The sequence below is a fragment of the Podarcis melisellensis genome (genome assembly GCF_964234715.1).
Source record: "Podarcis melisellensis genome assembly, chromosome: 14".
Taxonomy (NCBI): Eukaryota; Metazoa; Chordata; class Lepidosauria; order Squamata; family Lacertidae; genus Podarcis; species Podarcis melisellensis.
This window is the reverse complement of record NC_138546.1, coordinates 17,638,270-17,661,635: the sequence shown is the minus strand read 5'-3', so window position 1 is coordinate 17,661,635 and position 23,366 is coordinate 17,638,270. Positions and strand designations below refer to the sequence as shown.

Below are 23,366 nucleotides of genomic sequence, written 5' to 3'. Positions count from 1 at the left end.
TTTTGGGAATTTTTCATCAGCAGTGAGGAACACAGCTTCACTCCTCCTCCTGTTTCCTGGATGATAGCACGACTGTTCCGTCTGTTAACACAAAATGCGCACACACTTTTGCATCCCTAGAATTGCTGATAACTCTGGGTTTCCTGTTTTTGAATTAAGGAAGGACCAGTGTCACGAATTCTCATCCACACAGAGGTGCAGGGGTTTGGTCCTTTTTTTTTTAAGCCACTTCTTACTCTGATTTAGAAATTATATTTGAAGAGCCTTTCCAAGCCTTTAAAGTTCTTCAGTCCTGAAAGATCTGCAGCTCACCTAAAGATTCAACCTCATTTATCTTGCAAAGTGGGTGGCCCTTAGGCCCATTTTCCAGTCAGGGAAGTGAGGCTGCAGGGCCACGTCCCAAGACCTGTCCAGTGACAACTCATCTAGGTTAAAATGGCAAACGAGGACTCGCATCTGTGACTCTGTCTGCTAGGCTGTGCACCCATGTACGATGGCGTGCTTTTTGTTGCGGAATGCTGGTATCTGTGAGATAAGCCTGGCGTCTGTGCCTTTGACAAGTTACACTGCTCAAAAGCGTGTTCCTGGGCCCTTAATAGGATTATGCAGTCCTAAATGCCGCAACACTTTAATATGTGGGTTGGCTGTGCAGCTGAAAATATTTTACCGTTGATTCAGCTGCCTCTTAGATTGGTTGCCTGCCATACAGCCACTGCCTTATTGTATGCACTTTCTACAAAGGACATAAGTTTTGCTTGGCCCAGCTGTATTTGCGTTGTGCTTGGGCATTCACAGCACCTTCTGCAACGCTGGGTCTGCGCAGATTTGCAGCCTTGGGTGTATGCATGCAAGCTCTGTCATGTGTCACATGCCTTGGCCTTGTGTGAATGCACAGCTTGAGTGGTGTACTCCAAGGCAGAGCAGTGATTGGTTTGGTCGCCAAACTAAAACAAGGAAGAGGGGAGGATTGCATCCAATGTAAGAGTCCTGCTGCATCAGGCCAAAGGTCCATTGAATCCAGCATTGTTCCCATAATAGCCAGCCAGATGCCATTCTGCCATCTGCAGAAGACTGCCATGCAGGCCCCTGGCTCTCCCTGCATTTTGCACTCTGCTGGCTGAGGCTGATGGGACTATGAGTCCAATGCAGCTGGAAGGCACCAAGTTCATAAAAGCTCCCTTTTAGCTTGCAGCAATCACCGCTGCTCCTGTTAACCAAGTCAGCCCAAAATATTTATCTACTAGCAGATCCCGTAAGTGGCATTGCTCAGGCATTGCTAAGAAAGCATAAAATCAACACCATTGCTTTGATCAGTTCAGTCTGCCGCCTTGGTTCAAAATGATGTGCAACCGTATCCAAACACTGACAGAAACCTGTTCTTTGATCTCGGGGATCATCATGCAAAATTTGATTATGATATCTTAAGAGGTGCTGAAATGCATAGTGAATGAATGAACTAACAACTTTCCAAAATATATAGTGATGTAAAGGTTAAAGGGACCCCTGACAATTAGGTTCACTCGTGGCCGAATCTGGGGTTGCGGCGCTCATCTCGCTCTACTGGCCGAGGGAGCCGGCGTACAGCTTCCAGGTCATGTGGCCAGCATGACTAAGCCGCTTCTGGCGAACCAGAGCAGCACACGGAAATGCCGTTTACCTTCCCGCGGGAGTGGTACCTATTTATCTACTTGCACTTTGACGTGCTTTCGAACTGCTAGGTTGGCAGGAGCAGGGACCGAGCACCAAGAGCTCACTCCGTCGCGGAGATTCGAACCGCTGACCTTCTGATCGGCAAGTCCTGATCGGCTGTGGTTTACCACAGAGCCACCCACGTCCCTTGCCAAGGGATTAGGGATAGAAAAATGGAAGGATTTCTATGCCATCGGGTGTAACTGTGGGATTCACTGCTGCAGGAAGTGATGGTGATGGCCATGTGCAGACTTTGGTGGCTTTAAATAATGGGAAGCCAATTTGTAGATGATACAGGTCAAGAATAGGGAGCCTCAGGCTTGGATCCTGAATGCCATTGTGGTGAAGCCACATGATAAATGTAATAATACATAAATGATTACATAATGACTGATAAATGTCATAAATAATAATATTGCAGGCAGCAGTTTTGAGCATGACTCCATCAATGCCGCTCTCTGCAGGGGTGTGGCCGTCATTTGTTGGAAGCGGTGGGTGTGGTGAACTCCTTGATTCCTTCTCTTGAGATACTGACTTCCCTTTCCACCAACAGATCTCACCCTCATGAGCTTCCTTTGACCTCGGACATTAACAATCACTCCATCGTCACCGTAATTAGCGGGGAGGAGCACTTTGAGGACTACGGGGAAGGGAATGAGGTGGATCTCTTCTCAGACAGCTTGTGCAACGGAGAAAGTGGCTTCAGCAGTTCATCCTTCCTCTCCCCCAGGTAAGATGGCCAGAACCTGTGTCTCATGTTGCTGCATTTTGAGCGTTTCTCAACTGGCTGGTGCCTGTCTCTAAGCTTCTTCCGTAGCCTATCTTCAGCACCACCACCACTGGTTGCGGTGTCGAAAATAACTGTTGCAGATAACTCTGGTTATATGTCTTTGAGCCAGCCGCTAAACCAACCTTTCCCAATATGGTGCCCTCAATAAAGTTGGACTACAACTCCTATCAGCCCTAGCCAGCATGCTACGCAAGTTGAAGCTGATGGGAGTTGTAGTCCAGCAACATCTGGAGGGCACAGGTTGGCAAAGGCTGCAGTAAACATTGGCTGGAGGGAAATCTATTAGAGCTGTGCAGTTAGCAGTATTGGTGAACAGTCATGAGATTGCTCCAACACACGGCTTCCAGTTCTGCTCTGCTTTAACGGAGGCAGCCCCACGACAGCAGGAGATCGTTGGTGAAGGAAAAACAAGGATGATTAAGCGTAATTATCCTTGCAAATCCCCCCCCCCCCCCGGGACAGGGGGAATGGGCTTTACTTGCAGTTCATCTTGGTATCTGGCTCTCGCTCTGGCAAGGAAAGCACTTTGCCTGTCGAAAACCCTCCAACGCTGCCATTAAGAAGCAGAGGTTCTCCTGTTAGAGTTTAATTGAACTAAAGTACAGGCGCATGCTAGAAGAGATGAGATCACAAATTCCAGAGCCAACCCAACTGCAAGGACTTTAAAGTTTGAACTTGAGATAAGACTTCATTCGGTGCAAAAGACAGGGGGAGGGGAGCCTACAGTTTCTTTATTTAAAGTTTTCTTCTCTACATTTATGATTCGGCAACCCTCCTCTGAACATTAGTTCAAATTATATTTGTACAAGCAACGATGGAAGAAATTGGATTATAAATACGGAATATAACATCAAATGAAACTGTGAGTGTAAAAAAAGCAAAAAGGGAGGAAAGCTCTATTTTGCAAAAGGTTTATGATGGAAACTTAGAGCTGATTCTTCCCCATTCTTTATTGTTTAAAGTGAACTGAATAACGCTAAGAGGACTAGGAATTTAATTTAATTGGAAGTATAATTGCTCATATATCTTCAGTTGGAAGGAAGGATGAAAGGAGTCTGTGAACTGCCAAGGAACTGATAAGGTTTTTATTGAGTCATCTACAGCTTGACAGATCACTCTTCTTCCCAGGCTGAAAGGAAAAATGGTGACAACAGGTTATTTATTGGGACAGAGTGACTTTTGCAGCTGTTGTTAAAGTTACAAAACAGTGAAGCACGGGACAGGGTGAGGGAGAAATTTCTGGAACAACAGTGGGATATCAGCTCCGTCCAAGGCATGATGGATAACAACAACAACTGGGGGAAAGAAAGACATAACATCTTACGAGGACAGGAAGAAACACCATGGACAGAATAATTGCCACACACAGGAAGAACAAGAATAAAGCTTGAGTTCCTCACTTGTAGTTTTATAAATCATTTAATAAACACGAATAGAAGTTATTAATACTGCAGCTGTTGTATGAGGGATTATTATTATGACCGGAATGTAATTGAAATTAATAAGATTTTGGAACGCAGAAATAATGCAAATAATCAATCCATCAAATCCAGCATGCAGGGGCCTACTTCATCTAAATTATATAATTCGATATTTGAACAATTGGTATTAATAATTGTATTATAAATTGGTATTGTTATAATGGGGCTATTATTAGACTGTAATTGAAGACTAATAAAAAGTTTTTGCTCCCGCACACACATCCTGATCACAGCTCCACAAGCACTTGGGCGTACTTTCAGCAGCGGCACACTAGCATATCAAACGTGGGTCAACTGGCGGATGGGAAGGTCTGGTTGTTTCAGCAAGTTCCCAGCACTGCCTGGTCGCGCTGTCTCCACATTCTCAGCACTCCCCACCCAGCTGGGGTTAGCTTGGCTATTGGGCACTTCCACCAAACAGGTTTTTGCTGGTATCGAGTTGGCTTGTTTACCAGCCTGATTGTGATGGCCTGGGATTCCGATTCAGAGGCTGAACCAGAGGAATCCCAGCCTGCACAGGAGTCCCCGCCTCCAGGGCCGGCTGAACTGGGGCAAGGCCTAGATGCTGAAGAGCCTGCACCTGTGGCAGAGCATCAGGAGCTGGCCCCAGGTGAAGCCCTTCTGGCCCCAGAGGGGCTTGACGACTCAGTGGCCACAGGTGAGCCTCCTCCAGGGCCCAGTAACCCTTCGGCCTCTCCTGATCTGCAGAGGCTTAGGGCAGAGAGGCGAAGAGAACTGGTTGCCCCCAGGAGGAGTGCTCGCCTTAAGGCCAGAGGAGGCGGGGCTCCTGGGGGCCGGGACTGCCCCCGGCCTTAGAAGAGGATAAAAGCCCAGTCAGCCCGGCCCCAGGTTGCGGGAGCAACGTCGTTGTTGGCTTCGGACCTTCCTGTGTCCCTGATCCCTGCTCGGCCTCCTGTTCCTGACCATCCGGTGCTCCTGTTCCGTGCTCAGCCTCCTGTTCCAGCGTTCCTGTTCCCCGCCCGGCTCTCCGCCTCGGACCTCGCCCCTCTTCGTGTGGACTCTGCTTACACCCATAGTACCTTACCCCCGGGACCAGCACACTGATACTCTGAAGCCGCCAGGGCACACCTTGCCACAGTTTTCTCCCCTCTGTGTGCTGAGTGTGCAGGGGAATAGCTGTGAGCCAACAACACACAGGCAGCAGGAAGAAAGTGACTGTGCTACATAGCAAGCTGCACCATCCCAAGTTAGATCGTCGGTCCATCTGGCTCAATCTTGTCTGTACTTACTGGCTCTGCAAGATTTCGGAGAGAACTCTTGCCCCGTTCTACCTGGAGTTTTAAGCTGACAGCATCCACACGAAAAGCAGAGGTGCTCTCCTTCTGCAAACATAGGAAGGTGCTTTGCACTGAGTCAGACCATTGGTCCATCTTGCTTGGTATTGTCTACACTGACTCGCTGCAGATTTCCAGAGTTTCAGAGAAGGGTCCTTCCCAGCCTGACCTTATGCATGGAAAGCAGATGCTCCGCCACTGAGCTGTGACAAAAAGCCCTGTGCACCACAAATCCTGCTTCTCTCACCTCTACAGATCCATATAAATGTGTCCTAAGCAGCAGGGAGAAAATGATTTGTGTGAGAGAGCGATACTTTCTTCGGCTGCACAAAATAGCTATGGAAGATGATGGGTGTCGCATACCTTCTCTGATGCCTTCTGAGCATAATAAACCACCTTTCTCCTGCCTTTCCCATGCAATCCATAGAGATGCCTTCATTTTAGGGCATTTCTCCCATATCTGTGCAAATGTTTCTCTACCTGGATTACATATGCCTGCGGCACACAGGTCATCATGGCCTGTGCCCTTGGCATGCAATGGGTCCAGGTTGCCAGGTGTGCTAGCAAATCACCCAGCAGCTTAGTGCAAACGCATCTTCCCTCCATGCAAGGAAATGAGTGCTTTGATGGGATCTAAGTAAGGCCATGTGCCGATTGACCATACCTTGGTGCCAAATGAACCTGCTGGGAAACGAGGCAAGCAGGAGGAGCCACTTTGTCATAGGAACAGAGGAAGCTGCCTTATCAGACCACCGGTTGGCAGCAGCTCTCCTGGATTTCAAGCAAACGTCTCTCCTAGCCTCTAGCTTGCAGATGCAACCTGGGGCTGTCTTGTCCTAAGGCTGTTTGCCAAAGGGGATGCCCCTGAAAGATGCTGAGCTGGTCTCTGGCTACCGGCTGCTAACGGCTTGTGTGGTTGTTGACAGGATGCTTGGCGCTGGCTAGTCCTGCTGAGTGAGCAGGAGAAAATAGGGAGAGTTGCACAAATGGCCTGAAGGGCTTCCTGTTGTCAGTGGTCCAGCAGGAGCAGGGATTTCCTAGGGAGATGTGAACAGGAAGATGCATCTTACTCCTCTCCTAGCTCAGAAGCTGCCATCTTGTCCCAGCAAGCAGGTCTACTGCATACAAATATGTCCTCGACTCTCTGCCCTCCTGAGGTTGTTATACTTAAGGATGGATGGATCAGTTGACTTCTCTCTGCTTCTCATTTTTTCCAACCTTGAATTCAGCTCCCTTCATTTCTGCAGCAATTTGTGTGTGTTTTTTTAAAAAAACTTCATTTAAATCCCAAGTGGGAATACAAAAAAAATCAGGAAAAACAGGAGGGATGGCTAAAAAACATGCCGCATGCTCAGCGACCACAGAACGCTTGTCTATTGTAGGATGGGGGAGAGAGGGAGTGGAGAGGTGGACTCCGGAACAGCCACACTCCATGCTGCAACACAATGGCGGTGTAGCTTGAGAATGACTTGAACATCTTTCTGTGCTGAACAGAGTGCTGCTTCTATTTGCGGATTGGTTTTGCTCTCTTCTCCCAGTCTTCCCCACAGTGCTGCCCTTACTTAAGCAAAAGCAACAGCTTTTGGTGGTGTAGTGCCTAAGAGCGGTAGTCTCGTAATCTGGTGAACCAGGTTCACGTCTCCGCTCCTCCACATGCAGCTGCTGGGTGACCTTGAGCCAGTCACACTTCTCTGAAGTCTCTCAGCCCCACTCACCCCACAGAGTGTTTGTTGTGGGGGAGGAAGGGAAAGGAGAATGTTAGCCGCTTTGAGACTCCTTCGGGTAGTGATAAAGCGGGATGTCAAATCCAAACTCTTCTTCTGTAGCATTTACACAGAGAGGAACATTTTGCTTTGCAACTTGTGCAGAGGTGGTTCTCAAGTCCAGATTTCCAAAGCGGGGTGTTTCTGCATTTAACAAGTTGCAAGCTTTTCCTGCTCTCAAGGAAGGAGCATTGCACTCCAAATCGTGTGGAGCGAAATGGAAAGTGTTGTATCAGTTAGCACCAGAGCTTGTTCTTCTCTAGGTTTGATTCTTCAGTGTGCTTTTTTCCTCCTCCGTCCAAGCTTCAGCTCCTGCTAGGCCGCAGTGTTCAAAAAATAATATTTTTTTAAAAAGTGAATGACTTCTTTGGGGGTAGGAAGGGGATCAATTGTGGGAGTTTATTGCACATTTTAGAACAACTTCATCTGAAATCAGTAGCTTGGTACAAGAATGCTGTTATGCATACAGTGCCAAAGCTTTTTGACTGCACACCAAGAAGTGTGAAGCTCCTGTAGTTTGCAATGGCTTCAGTTCTGGCACCCCAGGGCAGCATGTTCGGACATCTGCCACAGACCCACATATTCCTGCAGGGGTCCCTCTGACAAGAGCCCCCTGGACCAGCTGCAGTAAAGGATGCACATTCACTGAGGGGGCACAAAGAGGGGGTCTTTCCCCAGGGCCCTCCAAACCCTGATGCTGCTTAGCTTGTTGCTTCTTTCCATCCGAGAAGATGCTTGCAGCCTCCTCCTGAGATGTAAGTTGCTCAGCAGAACAGTAGGAACTGAGCCAAGTCGTTTACTGTCTTTCCAGGTGTTTGTAAATTTAACCTTGTTTCTACCAGCTCACACCTCTGTGTGTCTATGTTTGTGTTTGCGTGTGTGTGTGTGTGTGTATTTGAATTAAACCTCTCCTTTGTGGTTTTCACTATTAACCTTATCTCCGATTTAAACCTTGTGGCTTCCAGAAGTTTATTTCAGTGGAGGGGAGGTATAACCACCTGCCTCCCTCAAACTTATTTTAAATCCTTACTGCAATTTTTTTTTTTTAGCTGTCACAGTACCAAAAATGGCTGCCACAGATCACTACATGTGTAAATGTTGGCACAGATCACGTGCAACTACGTTGGCTTGGGGAGAGTTCCAAGGGTCACATAGAATAGCCTGGAGAGCTATATTTGGCTCCTGGGTTTGACATTCCCATCCAGTATCCTATGTAGTGTGGATGGGATCTGGCTCTCCTGATAATGACCTTTGCAAAGGCTTCTAGCAAGACAGATGAGCACCAGTTGGGACACTCTATTGCAGGTATTCCCAAACTGCAGTTCACAGTCCACCAGTGGCCTGCAAGCTTCATTTAGGTGGCTCATGGCGTGTTGTCTATAGATTTGTGGTTGAAGATGAGAGAAGGCACATACACCACATTAAATATCCATATTGATTTAGAATGGTATTTTTCTTGATGCTTTTTTAATTGGAAAAAAATACCAACTTGAGCACATGCACACCCTTTTCCTCAACCCAAAGGCACAGTTGTTAAAATCCATAAGAAGGAAAATGTGGCTCCAACCATACATCAGGAAATGCTGCAGTTTGTTCTGTAGGGTCTTAGTGTGCTGGATGAGTGGCCACCAGTTCATGGAATTCAAACTATAATAAAGTGAAATTCAAATTAAAAGAAACAAAAGAAGCAGTAATAATACAATTAAAAATCATGCACAGTGCATTACAGTTTCTGCAACAGGCAGAAAAATCATGAAGTGGTCTTCTAAGACGCTCAGCACATCTTTAAGTGATTCGTGAGGCGAAGTGGCAGTTTGTTGGAAAGAGGCAGCAAATCATTGTCTCCTTGAAATGGCATTAACTAGCCCACACCTTTCTTTTACAAAACACCACCTGCCTCCAAAATCGGCTACTCGAGAGCATCCGTCGTCGTCTCTTTCAACTTCTGGAAGCCACAGGTGGAATCGAGGGGCTCTGCCTCAATGTTCTCCTTTTTTACAAGAATGACACACTTGTGATTTTTCTAGCACCAACCCACTTGCGGCGAAACTGCACAGCATTATCACTGACGAGGCGTTTGAGTTTTACTGTACCCAGTGCCACAAACAAATCAACCGCCTCGAGGACCTGTCTGCTCGCCTAAATGATCTTGAAATGAATAGGTAACTTGTTTGGGGCATGAGACACTCTTCTTTTTAAAGTTGCATGATTTATATGTTCTTGGGAAAGTAGGACTTGCATGGTTTGCTAAGCATGGGTGCTCGCTTTTTTCCTTCCTTCTTTCTTTTTTAACAAATCACGTCTGCAGTACGTACAGAGGAAGGGCCCTGAACTGCTGTTGTCTGTTGTTGAAGGCTGAACCGTGAATCAGGAAGTCTCCAGTTTGAATCTAGCCTCTGCCAATCTGCCTACCAGGCAGCTTTAAGTGATATCTGCCCCCTGTTTCAATGATCATTTGATATTTGGGGCGCTTACGCTGCAGGGTGGGCCTATTTCCTTTGAGGTTTGCCAAATTGGTTGGTTGGTTTATTTCACAAGATTTATTTTATACACCACTCGATTGTAATAAAATTAAACCCCAGAGCTTATCTACAAAAATGACAAATTTAAAACTGCTAAGTGTGATGATGGAGCAGCTTGCCTGCCAAAGTGTATTATTCAGTTGTGGTTTTCCCCACCCACATCCTCTTAGTAATATCAAGTCTACCATTTTCTTGCATAAGATAGGATCATAGGGTTGTGGCCCCCCAAGTTTTACTCAAGAGTGGACCCACTGCAATAGATCCAAGTTAGTTTTGTCCATTAATTTCAGTGGATCGACTCTTAAGTAGAGCTCGGGATTGGAGACAAACCATAGCAAGTTATACTGAGTCAGGCTGTTGACCCCTTTATGTCAGTTCTGGTCTGGGTCTGTCCAGGATTTCAGGCAGGGGCCCCTCCCAGCCCTATCAGGAGATGCCAGAGAATTGAACCCAGGACCTTCTGCATGCAAAGCAGCTTCCCTGTCACTGAGCCACAGCCCTTCCCCATCACCCTCTTCACTGCCTGTGTGTATTTCTTCAGGGAGGAAGGCTGTTTCTGAATCGCAGTCTTGATAACTGGCTGCTGATAATGCACATCAGTGTCTGTGCAACTTGCACTCAGTTGACTGCCCTTAAAAAAAATGTTGAGAGATGGAGGTGTTTGTTAGCGCTGCATGTGAAAACACCCTATCTCTAGCCCTTCAAAACCAGGAAGAACATTGCCAGTGAGAATCCTCCTTTTTGCATTTTCTCTGCTCTGCAATTAATCTCCTTTGCATGAACTAATCTGTGTGTCTGAAGCAAATGTGGCGTTTCTGGATTCCTCCTTGGTGCCTTTGTGATCCATGCTGGCCTAAGGAGAACGGGGCGTGGAGAACGGCAGCAGCTAGCGAAAGAGGTGGGGGGCTTCAAGCAAGACGAGGCAATGGTGGTTTTAGAAAGCAGGTTGAGAATTGTAGATGAATATGTTGGGCAGGCTTGGTAAATGGAGACCGTAGCAATCGCTGCAAGCCATGAGGCAGCTGTCACCAATCTAGCCCCCTCCACCTGCTTTGGATAGCAGCTCTCATCAGCCTCAGTCAGCACAGATGTTGGCAGATGTTGGGATAAGCCATGGCAGAAGGCATGGAGTTGGGTATGGCAGATGGGAGGAGGAGAGGAGGCAAATAAGAGGAACATGAGAGTCTTTGCTGCAGTGCAATCCTATGCAGCTCTACTCAATAAGTAAGCTTGATTGAGTATGTGTGCAGGTTTGTAGTCTTGTCAATTGATCTACTGCATTTACTTGAATCTAATGTGCCATTGAATCTAATGCACACCCTAATGTTCACGATATAATTTGGCCAAGAAAGGTGCGCTTTACATTTGAGTTAATGTGGTATTTAGCTCAGTATTGTCCACACATTGACTGGCAGTAGTTTTTCAGGCAGGGCTCTTCCCCAGTCCTTATTTGGAGATGCTGGGGGTTGAACCTGTGACCTTCTGCATGCAAAGCAGGTGTCCTGCCACTCAGATACCAGCCCCTTCCAGCCTGAAGGAAATGATTGCATTAGATCGGTGTGGTGAGATCAAAGGCTTATGACAGCATTGCAAACATTGTGAAAGGAGATGTCATGTATTCCGAGAACCCCCTTTTCATACTGCTTCATAGATTTCCAGCAATTATATTATGCTGAATGTCCAACATCCCTAACTCCTTCTGGTGGATGTTCACAAGGGGAAGTCACAGAAGGCATGGTTTGGGGAAGAGATGGTGTGACAGTGGAGGCTGCTATATCAGGGCAAGTGGAGCACTGGCCCTCTAACCTCAGTCTACCTTCAGCCAGCCCCCACCTGCCCACTCCGACACATTGCCAGTCTAAGGAATGACACAGCCGATCAGCTTCCTTCTCCTTAGGCTCCGGGTTGCCCCTTGTAGCACTCAGCAGGGAGGAGGAGGGCGACAAAAGTTGGCTTTGACTCTAGTTCTTGCTGTGCCTGTCATTGGCTCTGGCTCCACCTACTTTTGGTCCCTCCCCCTGTCTTCCGCCTTACCAGTTCAAGTGGGCAGCAGCCACCTCTGAACATGGCAAGGACGTCTTGGTGCCATGTGCCACTGCCAACATTGACCTGCGGCCACTGCTGGCTGCGTGTGCCTGTATGACATGCCTACTGCTAAAGTATGTTCAAATCCATGTTGCCGTTTTTACACGCAGATGCCTCCCCTTTCTCTCCACTGGAACTTAGGTTGTAAATGCCAAGAAGAGGCTGACCTTTGTTTGCATGTTTCTCTGTACAGCACTGCATGCATTAAGGGTGCTATATATAGAATCTCAGCATTGAAAAGGACCTCCAATACCTTTTAGTGACTCTCTGTTGATGCAAGAAGCCCACTCCTACAGCTTCTCTGATAGGCAGCTACCCAGCTTAAAAACCTATTGCAACGGTCAATCCATACCTCTCTGTGTGTTTGCATATATTATGTTCTGCTCTTAAGGACCAGCCCTACCATTAGGCAAAGTGAAGCAGTCGCCTCAGGTGGTGGATGCTGGCAGGTGAGTGGCGGCAGCAGCAGCACCTTCAGCCATTCCTGCTGAGCCTCCTGGGCATTCTCCTCTGGTGGAGGTCAGAGCTATGTGTGCTAGAGACTTGTTATGCACCCCCTAAACTAGCCTGCTGCCTTCATGTGTGGTGGAGGAGACAATCCCTTTCCCAGTGTTGAAGCAAGATTAAAGTCCCAGTCCAGGCCACACTTGCGCCAAACATTTAAAGCACTATGCTGCCATGTTAACAGCCATGGCTTATCCCAAAGCATTCTGGGAACTGTCATTTGTTATAGGTTCTGAGAGTTGTTAGGAGACCCTTTCTTCCTCTCACAGAGCTACAGTTCCCCAAGTGCTTTAACAATAAATTCACCTTTCCCAATGAACTCTGAGAGAAGCGCTGGCTGTTAATGTGGCACCATAGTGCTTTAAATGCATGGTGCAGATGTGACCATGGTCAGATTCTGCTCTTGGAATTGTAGGAGATGGGGGACAGATGCCCTCTTGTCCTTTGCCTCAGTGGATAAAAATATTTTGGGCAAGCTGTTGCTCCTAAGTGTTATATATCTTAGCAGTTAAAACGTATCCCCTGAAACAGATATACACACCTCTAGAGGTCAGAAAAGGTGATGCCACAATTTGGGCTAGAAACCTTTTTCCTAGGGGTGACCTTTAAGAGTTCTCTCAGCCCCACTACTTACTAGGTTTGGGTTCTCCTCTCTCTGCTTCTTGTTGTGTTTCCAGTCATCCTTCCGGCCCCTTCTCCTCTTTCTCTGACAGAAGCTCCTGCTTAGAAAGATGGCCAAGGCACGTCCAGCCTTGGTTCGTAGTGGGGCTTTTTCAGGTGTGTGCATTTGGCTTCACCTCTGTGTGCCACAGACCTTTTCTGTGGTGCGCCTGTTTGAGGTACGTTGCTTGGCACTCCCTGCACCTTGCTATCGGGGGCTCAGATGCCCGCTTGGCTGACAGGTGGGTTTAAATCCAGCAGAAGCCGAAAGTCCCACCACACTCAAGTTCTATTCTTAGCCTCGGGATCTGTTTTCAGGACTGGCCAGTGAACGGACGCGGGGGGAAGAGGAGCGGTGGACGCTCCTGCAGACACCACAGAGGGCCCGTTTTGTTCCGTTCCGATGTTGCAGCGCTGCTAAAAACGTGTGCAGAAAAGATGTTGCCTCTGGCTGGGTTTAGATTTGGGGCGGGATGGGGCGGGACATGGGGTGCATGGCCTGGGTGTGCTGTGTTGTGCATTTGTGCTGTGAATTGTAAAGGATATGCCCCTGCCGCTCTGTCTTCGCTTGCTTCCTGTTTCGCTTGTTGCTCTTGGGTGTCAGTTTTCCTGACTTAGTTTTCCTGTTGTTCATTCCACAGTCCAAATAAGAGGCTCTCAAGCAAGAAGGTAGCCAGGTACGCTCTGATGTTCCTTTTACTCTCCCTGCGCTTGCTCTCAAAGCCCACTCGACAGCTTCCTTGCATGGGGTCCCCCCCCCCCGTGTGGTGGGAGGTCGCTCTTTCTCCTTCCTCCTTCTCTTTTCAGTGACTGCATGAGGGCAGTTTCTTTCCTTGTTTTTTAAAAAAGTACATCTCCTGAGCAGTTACATCTTTCGGCGTTGCATGCTAGAAGTGCATGTGGGTGGTCTTTGTTTGGTATGTTTTCTCCTTGTCCCAGAGGGAATGGATGAAGTACTCCTGGAGGCTCTATTTATATTTTGCTTGGATTTGAGGAGTCTTGCAGTTTGGGGGTTGCCATTTTTTTACTAGCCTGCGGGGGGCTGGTGGAGAAGGGGGACACAGCGAACCTGCATTCCACACTGGATACAGAGGAGGGGGCTTTTCTCCTCCCTGTAGCCTGTTTGGTTTCTATGCTGGGTGCACAGGAGGGCCGGATTGCTTGACCTGTCCTCCATCTGCCCTACTCACCAACTGACATGCTGCTCCTTGTTACCAGTCTAGCACTTAAATTTGGAAGGCTACCTTGTCTCAGGGGTAAAAGCTGTAAGGCTTCTGCCCAGCGTACCTTGGGAGACTGCTTTCTCCACGTGGGGCTCTCCTGTTAAAGCATCTCAGACATCCACCAGCACACACTTTATTCTCTACACATAGGTTGCAAAAAGAACAAAGTGTGAGAAAGGGCATTCTTGGGGCTTCTTCCTCCTCTGGCTTGCTCTCTTCCCCCAACCCGTCATTATGGAATAGCATCCTGCTGCTGATTTGCCAAAATTCAACCAGAGCATGTAGATACCCATCTGTTGGTCCGCCCTTCGGGACTCACGATTAAACTATGAAAGTTGCACAAGGGGTGGGTGTTCTTCACTGGATTAGGTGTGGCTTTCGCTGCAAATTCTATTCTATTTATTACATTTATACCCAACCTGAACCTCTGAAGTGAAGAGATAGAGGAGCATTTAAAAACTACATGGGAGGGGCTTCTCACACACCCCTGCCCCAGGTAACACCCACGAGAACTGCCTATGAGACTGGAGCTTTTACTTCACTTTCCTCATTCATTGGGGGGCAGGATGCAGCTCACCAACCCTCTCACGCTAGCTGGCCAGTGGGACCAGTTTCTTTCTGACATGCACACTGGTTGGGACAATATTGATTGCCCAGTCACCGCTGTGTCCTCCTCCTGCCACCACAGCCAGAGGTAACTAACATGGCATCCTCCAAATAAATGCTGCTGGGCCCCAACTTCCATCAGCCCCACCTAACATGGACTAGTGGTTAGGGATGATGGGAGCTGTAGTCCAGCAACCTCTGGGTTAGGTTAGCTATCCCTGCCATATGGCCTGGGCCATCAGGGAGGAGGCTGTGCTTGCCCTCTTGCAGGGCTTTTGGGGTGGCATTTCTTTACTAAACCTGACTCTGGCTCTGCCTTGTTTGCAAGAGACAGGTTTTGCTGCTGTGGAGGGAGATATGGAATGAGGTCCATAGCTTCCAAGCTGCCTGTATATTTTTCATGCTTTCCTTTGGTTGATCAGCAGTGTAACTTTTATTAACCACCTGTAACCTATCATTAATCACCTCTTATTAACCACCCTTCAAACACCACAATGCGTTCACAGTCTCTCGGTGCATGAATTTCTGTGTTAAGGCTTTGCATGGTGGGTGGGGAAGGCAGAGGACACCCAAAGCCTGCCTCCCCCTTGTCCTTTGGGTGGAATATTGAACACTCTTTAAGTGATAAAGTGCATTACTAGTTAACAGCTGATAAATGTCTGACCTGGGTGTCGTGTCATAAAAAGATGGCCTTTGGACCACAACAGAGGCACACAAGGAGAAGTGTTAAAATGGAAGCAGCTTCCATGGGTGTGGGGGCATAGAATCGTAGCATTGTAGAGTTGGAAGAGACCATTAGTGCCATCTAGTCCAACCCCCTGCAATGCAGAAGTCTCAACATACCCGTATTTTTCGCTCTATAACACGCACCCGACCATAACACGCATATAGTTTTTAGAGGAGGAAAACAAGAAAAAAAATATTCTAAACGAAACAGTGGATGTATGATTTTTGTAGTTCATGCTGTGGCCACAGACATGTGATCTGACGGTGAGTTTGGGGTCCATGCTTTGTAACCACGTTTTTGCACCACTGCGGCCCCAGGCAACAGTCGGTGCGTGATTTTTTTGGTGCAAGCTGTAGCTATGGACATGCTATGTGATCTGATGGTGAATTTGGGGTGACTCAGTGCAAAAATCCTGAGGATCCATGTGGATCCGTGCTTTGCAACCAGGCTCTCTGTCCCTCTCTCCTCCCCACTCAGTGGCTCTTCTCCCGCTTTGCTGTTTCAAAGCGAGCCACAGAGGAGGGAAGGAAGGGGAACCATGGATCCTCTGCTCATGACTGCAGCAGATACCCCTGCCATCCGTAGGCATTCACTCCATAGCACGCACAGACATTTCCCCTTACTTTCTAGGAGGAAAAAAAGTGAGCTTTATGGAGCAAAAAATACAGTATTTTACCAATTTGCTCTCTGCCTCCCAGCCTGCCTCTTAGAGAACATAGAAAGCTGCCTTATGCTTTGCACCTAGCTGAGTATGGACTACACTGACTGCCAGTGGCTCCCCAGGGTTTTAGGCAGAGAAATTTCCTGCCCCTACCTGAAAATGTGGGGACTCAACCTGGAAACTTCTGAATGCAAGGCAGGTGCTGTGCTCCTGAGCTACAGCTCTTCCCGTGAAGTAGATTAGACTGAAATACAGCTGCTTGCCCAAGGCTGTCTAATAGGCTTTAGAGTGGGTGAGGATTTGAATGTCGGATTCCCAGATGCAAACTGGCCACTCCAGCAATTTATCCTGGGACGTCCAGCCTGCGAAGTATATAAGCTGCAGCGTTGAGCCACGGTCCTTCCTCTTTCATGTTCTTTATTGCTCTTAAGAACGTGTTTTATCTCGCTGCCATGAAGATCAGAAAGAAATTAAGTGGGAGAAAGTCAGATCTTAATCATCCCATATTCCAAAGAGCAAAGGGGGAAAGGTGTGTAAGTGTGGGTACTTGGTAATACGCTATTGTTCTCTCTGCCACCCCACAAAGGTGCCAGACAACCTTGTTCAGGATACAGGACTATTGAGGGTTGCTGTGGGTAGGCAGGCAGTAGCCCGTGAAACAGAAGTGTTTGGGGTTTTTTAATTGAGAAATCCAACTCTGGTAGTCAGACAGGGCTTCTAAACTTCACTTGATGATGGAATCCCCTGCAGGAAGGGAAAGGAGCAAGGTGGAAATGTTAACCCATGCACAACTGTGCTAGTTTGGTGTTCTCCTCTGTGATGATGGTCCTTCTAATTGTCTTCTTGCTTTGGATCGGCCTGGTCTGTCTTCATTACAGGCACCTTCACCAGACAGGAACCCTCCCTCTGGATGTCATGGAGGAACCCTTCCGGAACAACACCGAATGCCTGGAAGAGGACATCACTGATAAGGTGGGTGTGTTTTACAGCTGGAAAGCATTACTGTTAGAGTGTGTGGAAGCAAATGCTTTCTTCTCTGTCTGTCTGTCTGTCTGTCTGTCTGTCTGTCTGTCTCTCTGTTAAAGATCTGGATATGTCTCCTGATCAGGAGGAGACTAACACAGGCCAGTGACTCATACAGAGTGTAATGCTGCTCCAGTACTGCTCCAGACAATTTTGGGCTCCCAACTCCCACCAGCCCCATCCTGCATGGCCACTGGGATGCTTTACTTTTTATGTGTTTAGAAAAATTTCTAACCCATCCTTTATTAAAGGCCACAGGTTCCCTATTCATGATTATAAGGCGGCCACCCCTCACTTTCCCAGCTGCTGCTGCTGCTGCTGTGGTGCACTGGCTTAGGATATGCGAGCGTCCAGCATCTTAAGGGTTTTGAAACAGCAGCCCTGAGCATTGACTCAAATGGATTACCAAGAAGGAGCATTCTATTTTAAAATCTCTCCCAAAAGGTGAGGCTTTGGGTATTACAGACTAAGGAGCCAAGGATATGACGTTAAGCAAAGGACCGTGAAGTGCGGAGGAAACAAAGTGTACAACTGGTTAGAGCTGCTTGCTCTTGAATTGGACCAAAACCTCTGGCCCCAGACTGGCTTTCATGCCCTATGGGTGAAGCAAGAAGGACAGGCCTTTTAATGCTTGACTCTCACTGCTCCTTCTGCAGGTGATCTTCCTAGAGAAAAGAGTGACAGAGCTGGAAAAGGACACGGCAGCAAATGGGGAGCAGCACAGCCGCTTAAAGCAGGAAAACCTACAGCTGGTGCACAGGTAAAAAGCGGGTGGGTGGGAGGTTGGCTTGCATGACAGGTGTCAGCTTTGAGACGAGCCTGTCTGTGTGTTCAGAAATGGCATGTGACACAGTTGTGTGGAATGACAGGGCTTGAGACATGACACAGCCCTATCAATCGTTAGTAGAATTTACTTTATCATGCTCTGTTATTTAGCTGGTGGAGACAATGAGAAAGAGGAGAACTGGTTCTGGTTTGGGGTGTATGAAAGCATCAAGGTCAGCTCAGTGTTCTATTTTCCTCTATACTCAATATAATTTTTCTCTTTTATTTAGTTATTGTGGTTCGGCATTTTGGTAAGGTATGTTAGGGTCCATGACAGCTATATAAGTTGATCAACTTATAAAGCAGGGGACCCTTGGTTTAAACAAATAAATTAGGCCAATGCTCAAATCATTGGGTGGGGGACATGATTCAGCTAATATTGTAATGATAGGGTGTGCAGTTTTTGGATTTCATTATGGGCCTCATGCTTCCCCTCCATGCCCCAATAATTTGGGTGTGTGCCATTTCAAATAGAATACTTCCTATTTATTTAAACACATTTTCTATGTTTCTAAGCATTTACAAAGAACTACCTGAAATAGTAGGGACGCAGGTGGCGCTGTGGGTTAAAGCCTCAGCGCCTAGGACTTGCCGATCGAAAGGTCGGCGGTTCGAATCCCTGCGGCGGGGTGCGCTCCCACTGCTCGGTCCCAGCGCCTGCCAACCTAGCAGTTCGAAAGCACCTCCGGGTGCAAGTAGATAAATAGGGACCGCTTACCAGCGGGAAGGTAAACGGCGTTTCCGTGTGCAGCTCTGGCTCGCCAGAGCAGCGATGTCACGCTGGCCACGTGACCCGGAAGTGTCTCCGGACAGCGCTGGCCCCTGGCCTCTTAAGTGAGATGGGCGCACAACCCCAGAGTCTGTCAAGACTGGCCCGTACGGGCAGGGGTACCTTTACCTTTACCTTACCTGAAATAGTAAGCAAATAATATTGATAGGAGCGAACAGTAAAAACAAATTTAATATTGTATTTTGTCAAAATATAAATAAAACCAGCAACTTTAAAACAAGTATACACAATAAGAGAATTACATGTTAGAATCGGCATGGTGAAATGACCCCTATACCAAATGTTATTTTCCTTCATTTGTGTGCAAAATGCTTTTTCGCCTGAACAGTTGTGCTCCAGGGGGAGTTGCCCTGTGGAGTGTCAGCCACTGAACTCTACAACCTCTCTATGTCTTCACAGAGCGAATGCCCTGGAGGAGCAGCTGAAAGAGCAGGAGCTGAAATCAGATGAGGTCCTCATGGATGAAATCCGGAAACAGCGGGATCTGCTGAGCAAGATGGAGCGGGAGAAGAGCATTGAGATCGAGAACCTCCAAGCACGGTACGGTTGGCAAATGCATGGAGACTCGGGGTCATCCAGTTACATTCACTGGCAGAAGATTCAGCAAGTAAAAAAGGAAGCCCTTATTCGTACAACATATAGTTAACACGTGTTGGTGCTGGTGGGGCTACATTCCCCTTTGGACAGCCTTCTAGGGGTTCCCATGCCAGGGGTGGTTGGGACCAGGCTAAAGGTGGGTGGAGCAACCGGTGTAAATTTTAGGCTTTGTACAGTTATTTACACTCACACACACGTCTCTATTCTCCATCCAGGCAAGTGAGAAGAAAGATCAGGGTTCAAGGGCACACGAGGCCAGCCAAGGCCAGTGAGGGGTGTGGCCTGGGGAGAGTCACAAGGGCCAGGCAGAGAGGCCTTCTGCTTGCAGGGGTGGCAGTGCATTTCCAAGCTTATGCTTGTTTCTGTGAACTGCAGGATACAGCAGCTGGATGATGAGAATGGCGAACTTCGGTCCTGCGTCCCTTGCCTGAGAGCCAATATTGAGAGGCTAGAGGAGGTGAGGTGCCTCTGCCGGGCAGAGATTTTTGTAATATGCCTCTGTGTGCCTTAAAAATAAAAGGGGTGGTGTGCTTTCCTCTGGACCAGAATTTCTCAGCGGTAAAGAAAAATGCATATGGCTCTATGTTTCGGTGACACAGCATTAATTATCCCACCGTTACTCAGCATCCTTGCCTTCAGAGCAAGCTGTGCTCAGTTTGCTCTTGCCAGAGATGCTGCACACCTGCTTTAGGCCATGCACTTATGCAAATCTCTGATTATTTGTCTCCCCCTGAGGTCAAATACTAGCCTTTCTCTGAATATGAGCCTAGGCTGCCTTGTAACTTCAAACCTATCACTTTTAGACTCCAATCCCTATGTTCACCTACCTTGTAGTAAACCCCACTGAATATAGCAGGGATTTCTTTGGAGTAAATATGCATAGAAATGTATGATGTATCTCCTGTGATTTGCTATAGCGGTTATCCTAAGATGATACTGCATCAACTTTCTCTTATATGATCAAGTGGAAGGCTCGGTTGGAGGGGTTGTGATTAGATTTTGGCTTAATTTTTGCAGGGGCAAGGGGTGGGTCACCTGTAATCCAAGATAAAAAACATAGTGCAAGTGAGTGAGATTTTTATTTTGGGATAAAGGCTACAAGTGTTCAGCTCCTTCAGATAAGAGGAAAGGAAATTAAAGGGAATTTTGTAGCAGGTAATTGGTGATTTTCAAGAAGAGCTTGTATCCAAGTACAGGGTGAGTCTTTTAAAAGAGGCCCTGTGGAACATGTGTACTCTGTATCCACGGGTCCTCTTTTAAAGGACTCACCCTGTATATACGGTAACTGGGAAATTAACATTGTATATGAATTCTGTGATTTTATACAAAATGGGCAATATGTGCGATTTTGCACAGATGGATTTCCCTTGGTATCAAAACCAGACATCCTGACACCTTGTTTCAAATGTCAGCTAATAGTATGTACCTTCAGTTTTTGTCCTTTTAACTTGAGAGTAATGGTTTCTGAACGATACATTTTTTTAAAAAAGAGAGGTTCCTTGTCTAAAAATCTACAGTTTTATTTGTTCTGTGATTTTCAATCCAAGAGGCTATTTTTGTCCTGCTTTTCGGAAGCCTAATTTGGCTATTTTTGCTGCATTGTTGAATACTTAGGGTATTGAGTTGCAACCTTCAGTTAGGCTTCTAGTTACTAATTGTTACTGGTAGCAAATAATTGTTTTGGTTAGATATTGAAAACTGGTGGTTATTCCATCATGTAAAGCATATCTGGTCAACATTTTAGAGAATGTTGAAAAAGACAAGCTGATAGTTGTGGTAAGAACTCATCTCAGCAACTTCTTTGCCGCTAGCTAGAAATTTAATAGAAGAAGAAGTTCTTTTTTATTGCTTTTTTGCAACATGCATGGTCACTTTATTCCACTTAACAGATGCGGGTGGGGTGACAAAGCTGAGGGGAAGATATGCCTAAGGCCCCCTATTACATTCGTGTTTGGCCAAGGGGTCTCCCACTTTTGCTGATGAGGAGAGAGTTTCAAGCAACATCCATAATAATAAAACCCAACTAACAGCATGTGTTACCTTGTCTGGATCACTTGTACATTTCTAACCCCTTTGCCTTGCTTAAAGCAGGTTTCTTATGTTCCTTGCTTGCTGCCATTCTGCCCTCTAGTGGCAGGCCAATGTTTTTAGTTGCCAACACAAATTCTGACATGGCTGGTTGTGGGCTCCTCCTCAAGTCTGCTCTCAGCATCATGAACTGCTTGTGGACAGTGTGTCAGCTCAAACAGCCCTGAATTGGATACCAATGTTGTGTATTTTGAGATACAGGGATATTAACTGAGCTTGGTAGCAATCAGTCCTGCAGTGTCCCTCTTCCAAGTGAAGGAAGGCATGGGGTCTTGCTGGACTTCAGAGGTGCTCGGAAGAGGCGAGAGTGTTGGGAGGGTCACAGTTTCATTTCCCGGGCTTTTTTTTTTTCCAGGAGAAGCAGAAGTTGCTAGACGAGATAGAAGACCTCACAATGCAGCTCAATGAGGAGCAGGAGAACAAGAGGAAGTTGGGAGACAAACTGACCCACGAGAGGCACCAGTTCCAAAAGGACAAGGAATCGACCCAGGAGGTGAGCAGAGCCTGCTGGCTTCCAGAGGGGGACTGCACCATGGGGCACTCCCTGCTATCCTGCCTCACCCCCACCCCAGATATCTCACTCATCTTCTGACTAGATTATTTGTATTATTTATTAAATTTGTATACCGTCCTTTATCCACAGATCTTGAGGTGGTTCACGACATAAAAAATAAAATAAAAGCACAAAATACATGATAAGAACAAGAACAAAGAAACAAAAACTCACCCCATCCCCTCCAGAGCAGGCTTTTTCCTTGTCTTTTTTCACTCTTATGTTTAGCAAAATGCATTGCTTAAACCAACCTTTGCCAACCTGGTGTCCTCTAGAGGTTTGGAGCTACATCTCCCATCAGCATGTGTTGGCTGGGGCTGATAGGAGTTAAGAGTCACAGCATCATAGTGAGGGCCACAGGTTCCCCATCCCTGCTGTAAAGTCTTGGCCCTTATCAGTCGTGCCCTTGGCTGTTGATCTCCAGCTTTGGGTGGAACTAGTTGTGGATCATAGGATTATGTTTAAGACTTCATTTCAGGGTGAGTGCTAGGTTATCAAAGGCCTCCTGTCTGTCCTTTTTGAATAAATATTACATTGTTATCAGTGCAGAGGCATTTGTGCCTTTTGCCTTGCGCACCTAGTGCTCCAGCCCATTTAACTCCTTACAATAAAGAGTCGCTTTGTGTGTATGGGCTAGTGCTCCTGGGCGATAGTCCTCCACTAATCTAGTTTGCCTTCCTTGCCTTGCAGTTGATTGAGGACCTCAGGAAACAGCTGGAGCACCTGCAGCTCTTCAAGCTGGAAGCAGAACAGCGAAGGGGCAGGAGCAGCAGCATAGGCCTCCAGGAATATAACAGCCGGACGCGGGAGACAGAACTGGAACAAGAGATCAGGCGGCTCAAGCAGGTACTTGAGCTTCCCTTACAGACTTCTATGCTGTATCTGAATTGGGTTCTGGGAGGAGAGAGCATTGTGGGTCTCAGTATAGCTCTACTGGCCCTGCATTTCAGAGTCTGGTTCAAATTAAATGCAAGAGGATGCTAAAAAAATGTGCTGGCTGGAACAACTAAAGGTCAGATGTTGGTGGAGATAGGTCAAAATAAATGAGCAAGTTTCTAACTAAACTGTTGAATCTTTGGTCCTTAAACCATTATTGTGCCCTTAGGATTTGGTATGTTGGCTAAGCAGAACAATTGTGCACTCATTAATCATATACACTTCTCCCAGTGGTATGCTAAAATAATCATTCCATGGCACATTATTCTTAAACTTAGATCTTCTGCCATTTACGGATCTTTTACAGATTGTAGGTACCAAGTAATGTCATCCACGTATCTGCAGAGCATATCTAGATGGTCAGCTTCTTTATAAGGCATCCCACTGCAGGATCAAAAATGCATTTTAAAATGCATTTACATTAAAGATATAGATTGCTATTTATTCTGCAGACTCAAGGGAATATTTTTTGTCAAGCATTATTTTATATTATCAGGATGAAACATGTCACGGTTGTTGTTGGAGAATGAATTTTATATTACTTATAT

At 46.9% G+C, this 23,366-nt stretch overlaps 1 protein-coding gene across 9 annotated transcripts in view; it reads left to right on the top strand.

Moving 5' to 3' along the window:
* The window catches only part of RAB11FIP3 (RAB11 family interacting protein 3), a 90,032-nt gene that overhangs the window by 61,582 nt on the left and 5,084 nt on the right, over positions 1-23,366 (top strand). For 5 of the 9 annotated variants that reach the window (XM_081887970.1, XM_081887965.1, XM_081887964.1 and 2 more), the window contains 9 exons: positions 2,243-2,419; positions 9,046-9,180; positions 13,431-13,466; positions 16,885-16,978; positions 17,686-17,789; positions 19,044-19,184; positions 19,617-19,698; positions 21,685-21,822; positions 22,573-22,728. In XM_081887970.1, coding sequence (XP_081744096.1) covers positions 2,243-2,419; positions 9,046-9,180; positions 13,431-13,466; positions 16,885-16,978; positions 17,686-17,789; positions 19,044-19,184; positions 19,617-19,698; positions 21,685-21,822; positions 22,573-22,728 — 1,063 coding nt within the window. The remainder of the gene's footprint in view (positions 1-2,242; positions 2,420-9,045; positions 9,181-13,430; positions 13,467-16,884; positions 16,979-17,685; positions 17,790-19,043; positions 19,185-19,616; positions 19,699-21,684; positions 21,823-22,572; positions 22,729-23,366) is intronic. The other 4 variants (XM_081887968.1, XM_081887967.1, XM_081887966.1 and 1 more) reach the window with 3 other exon arrangements.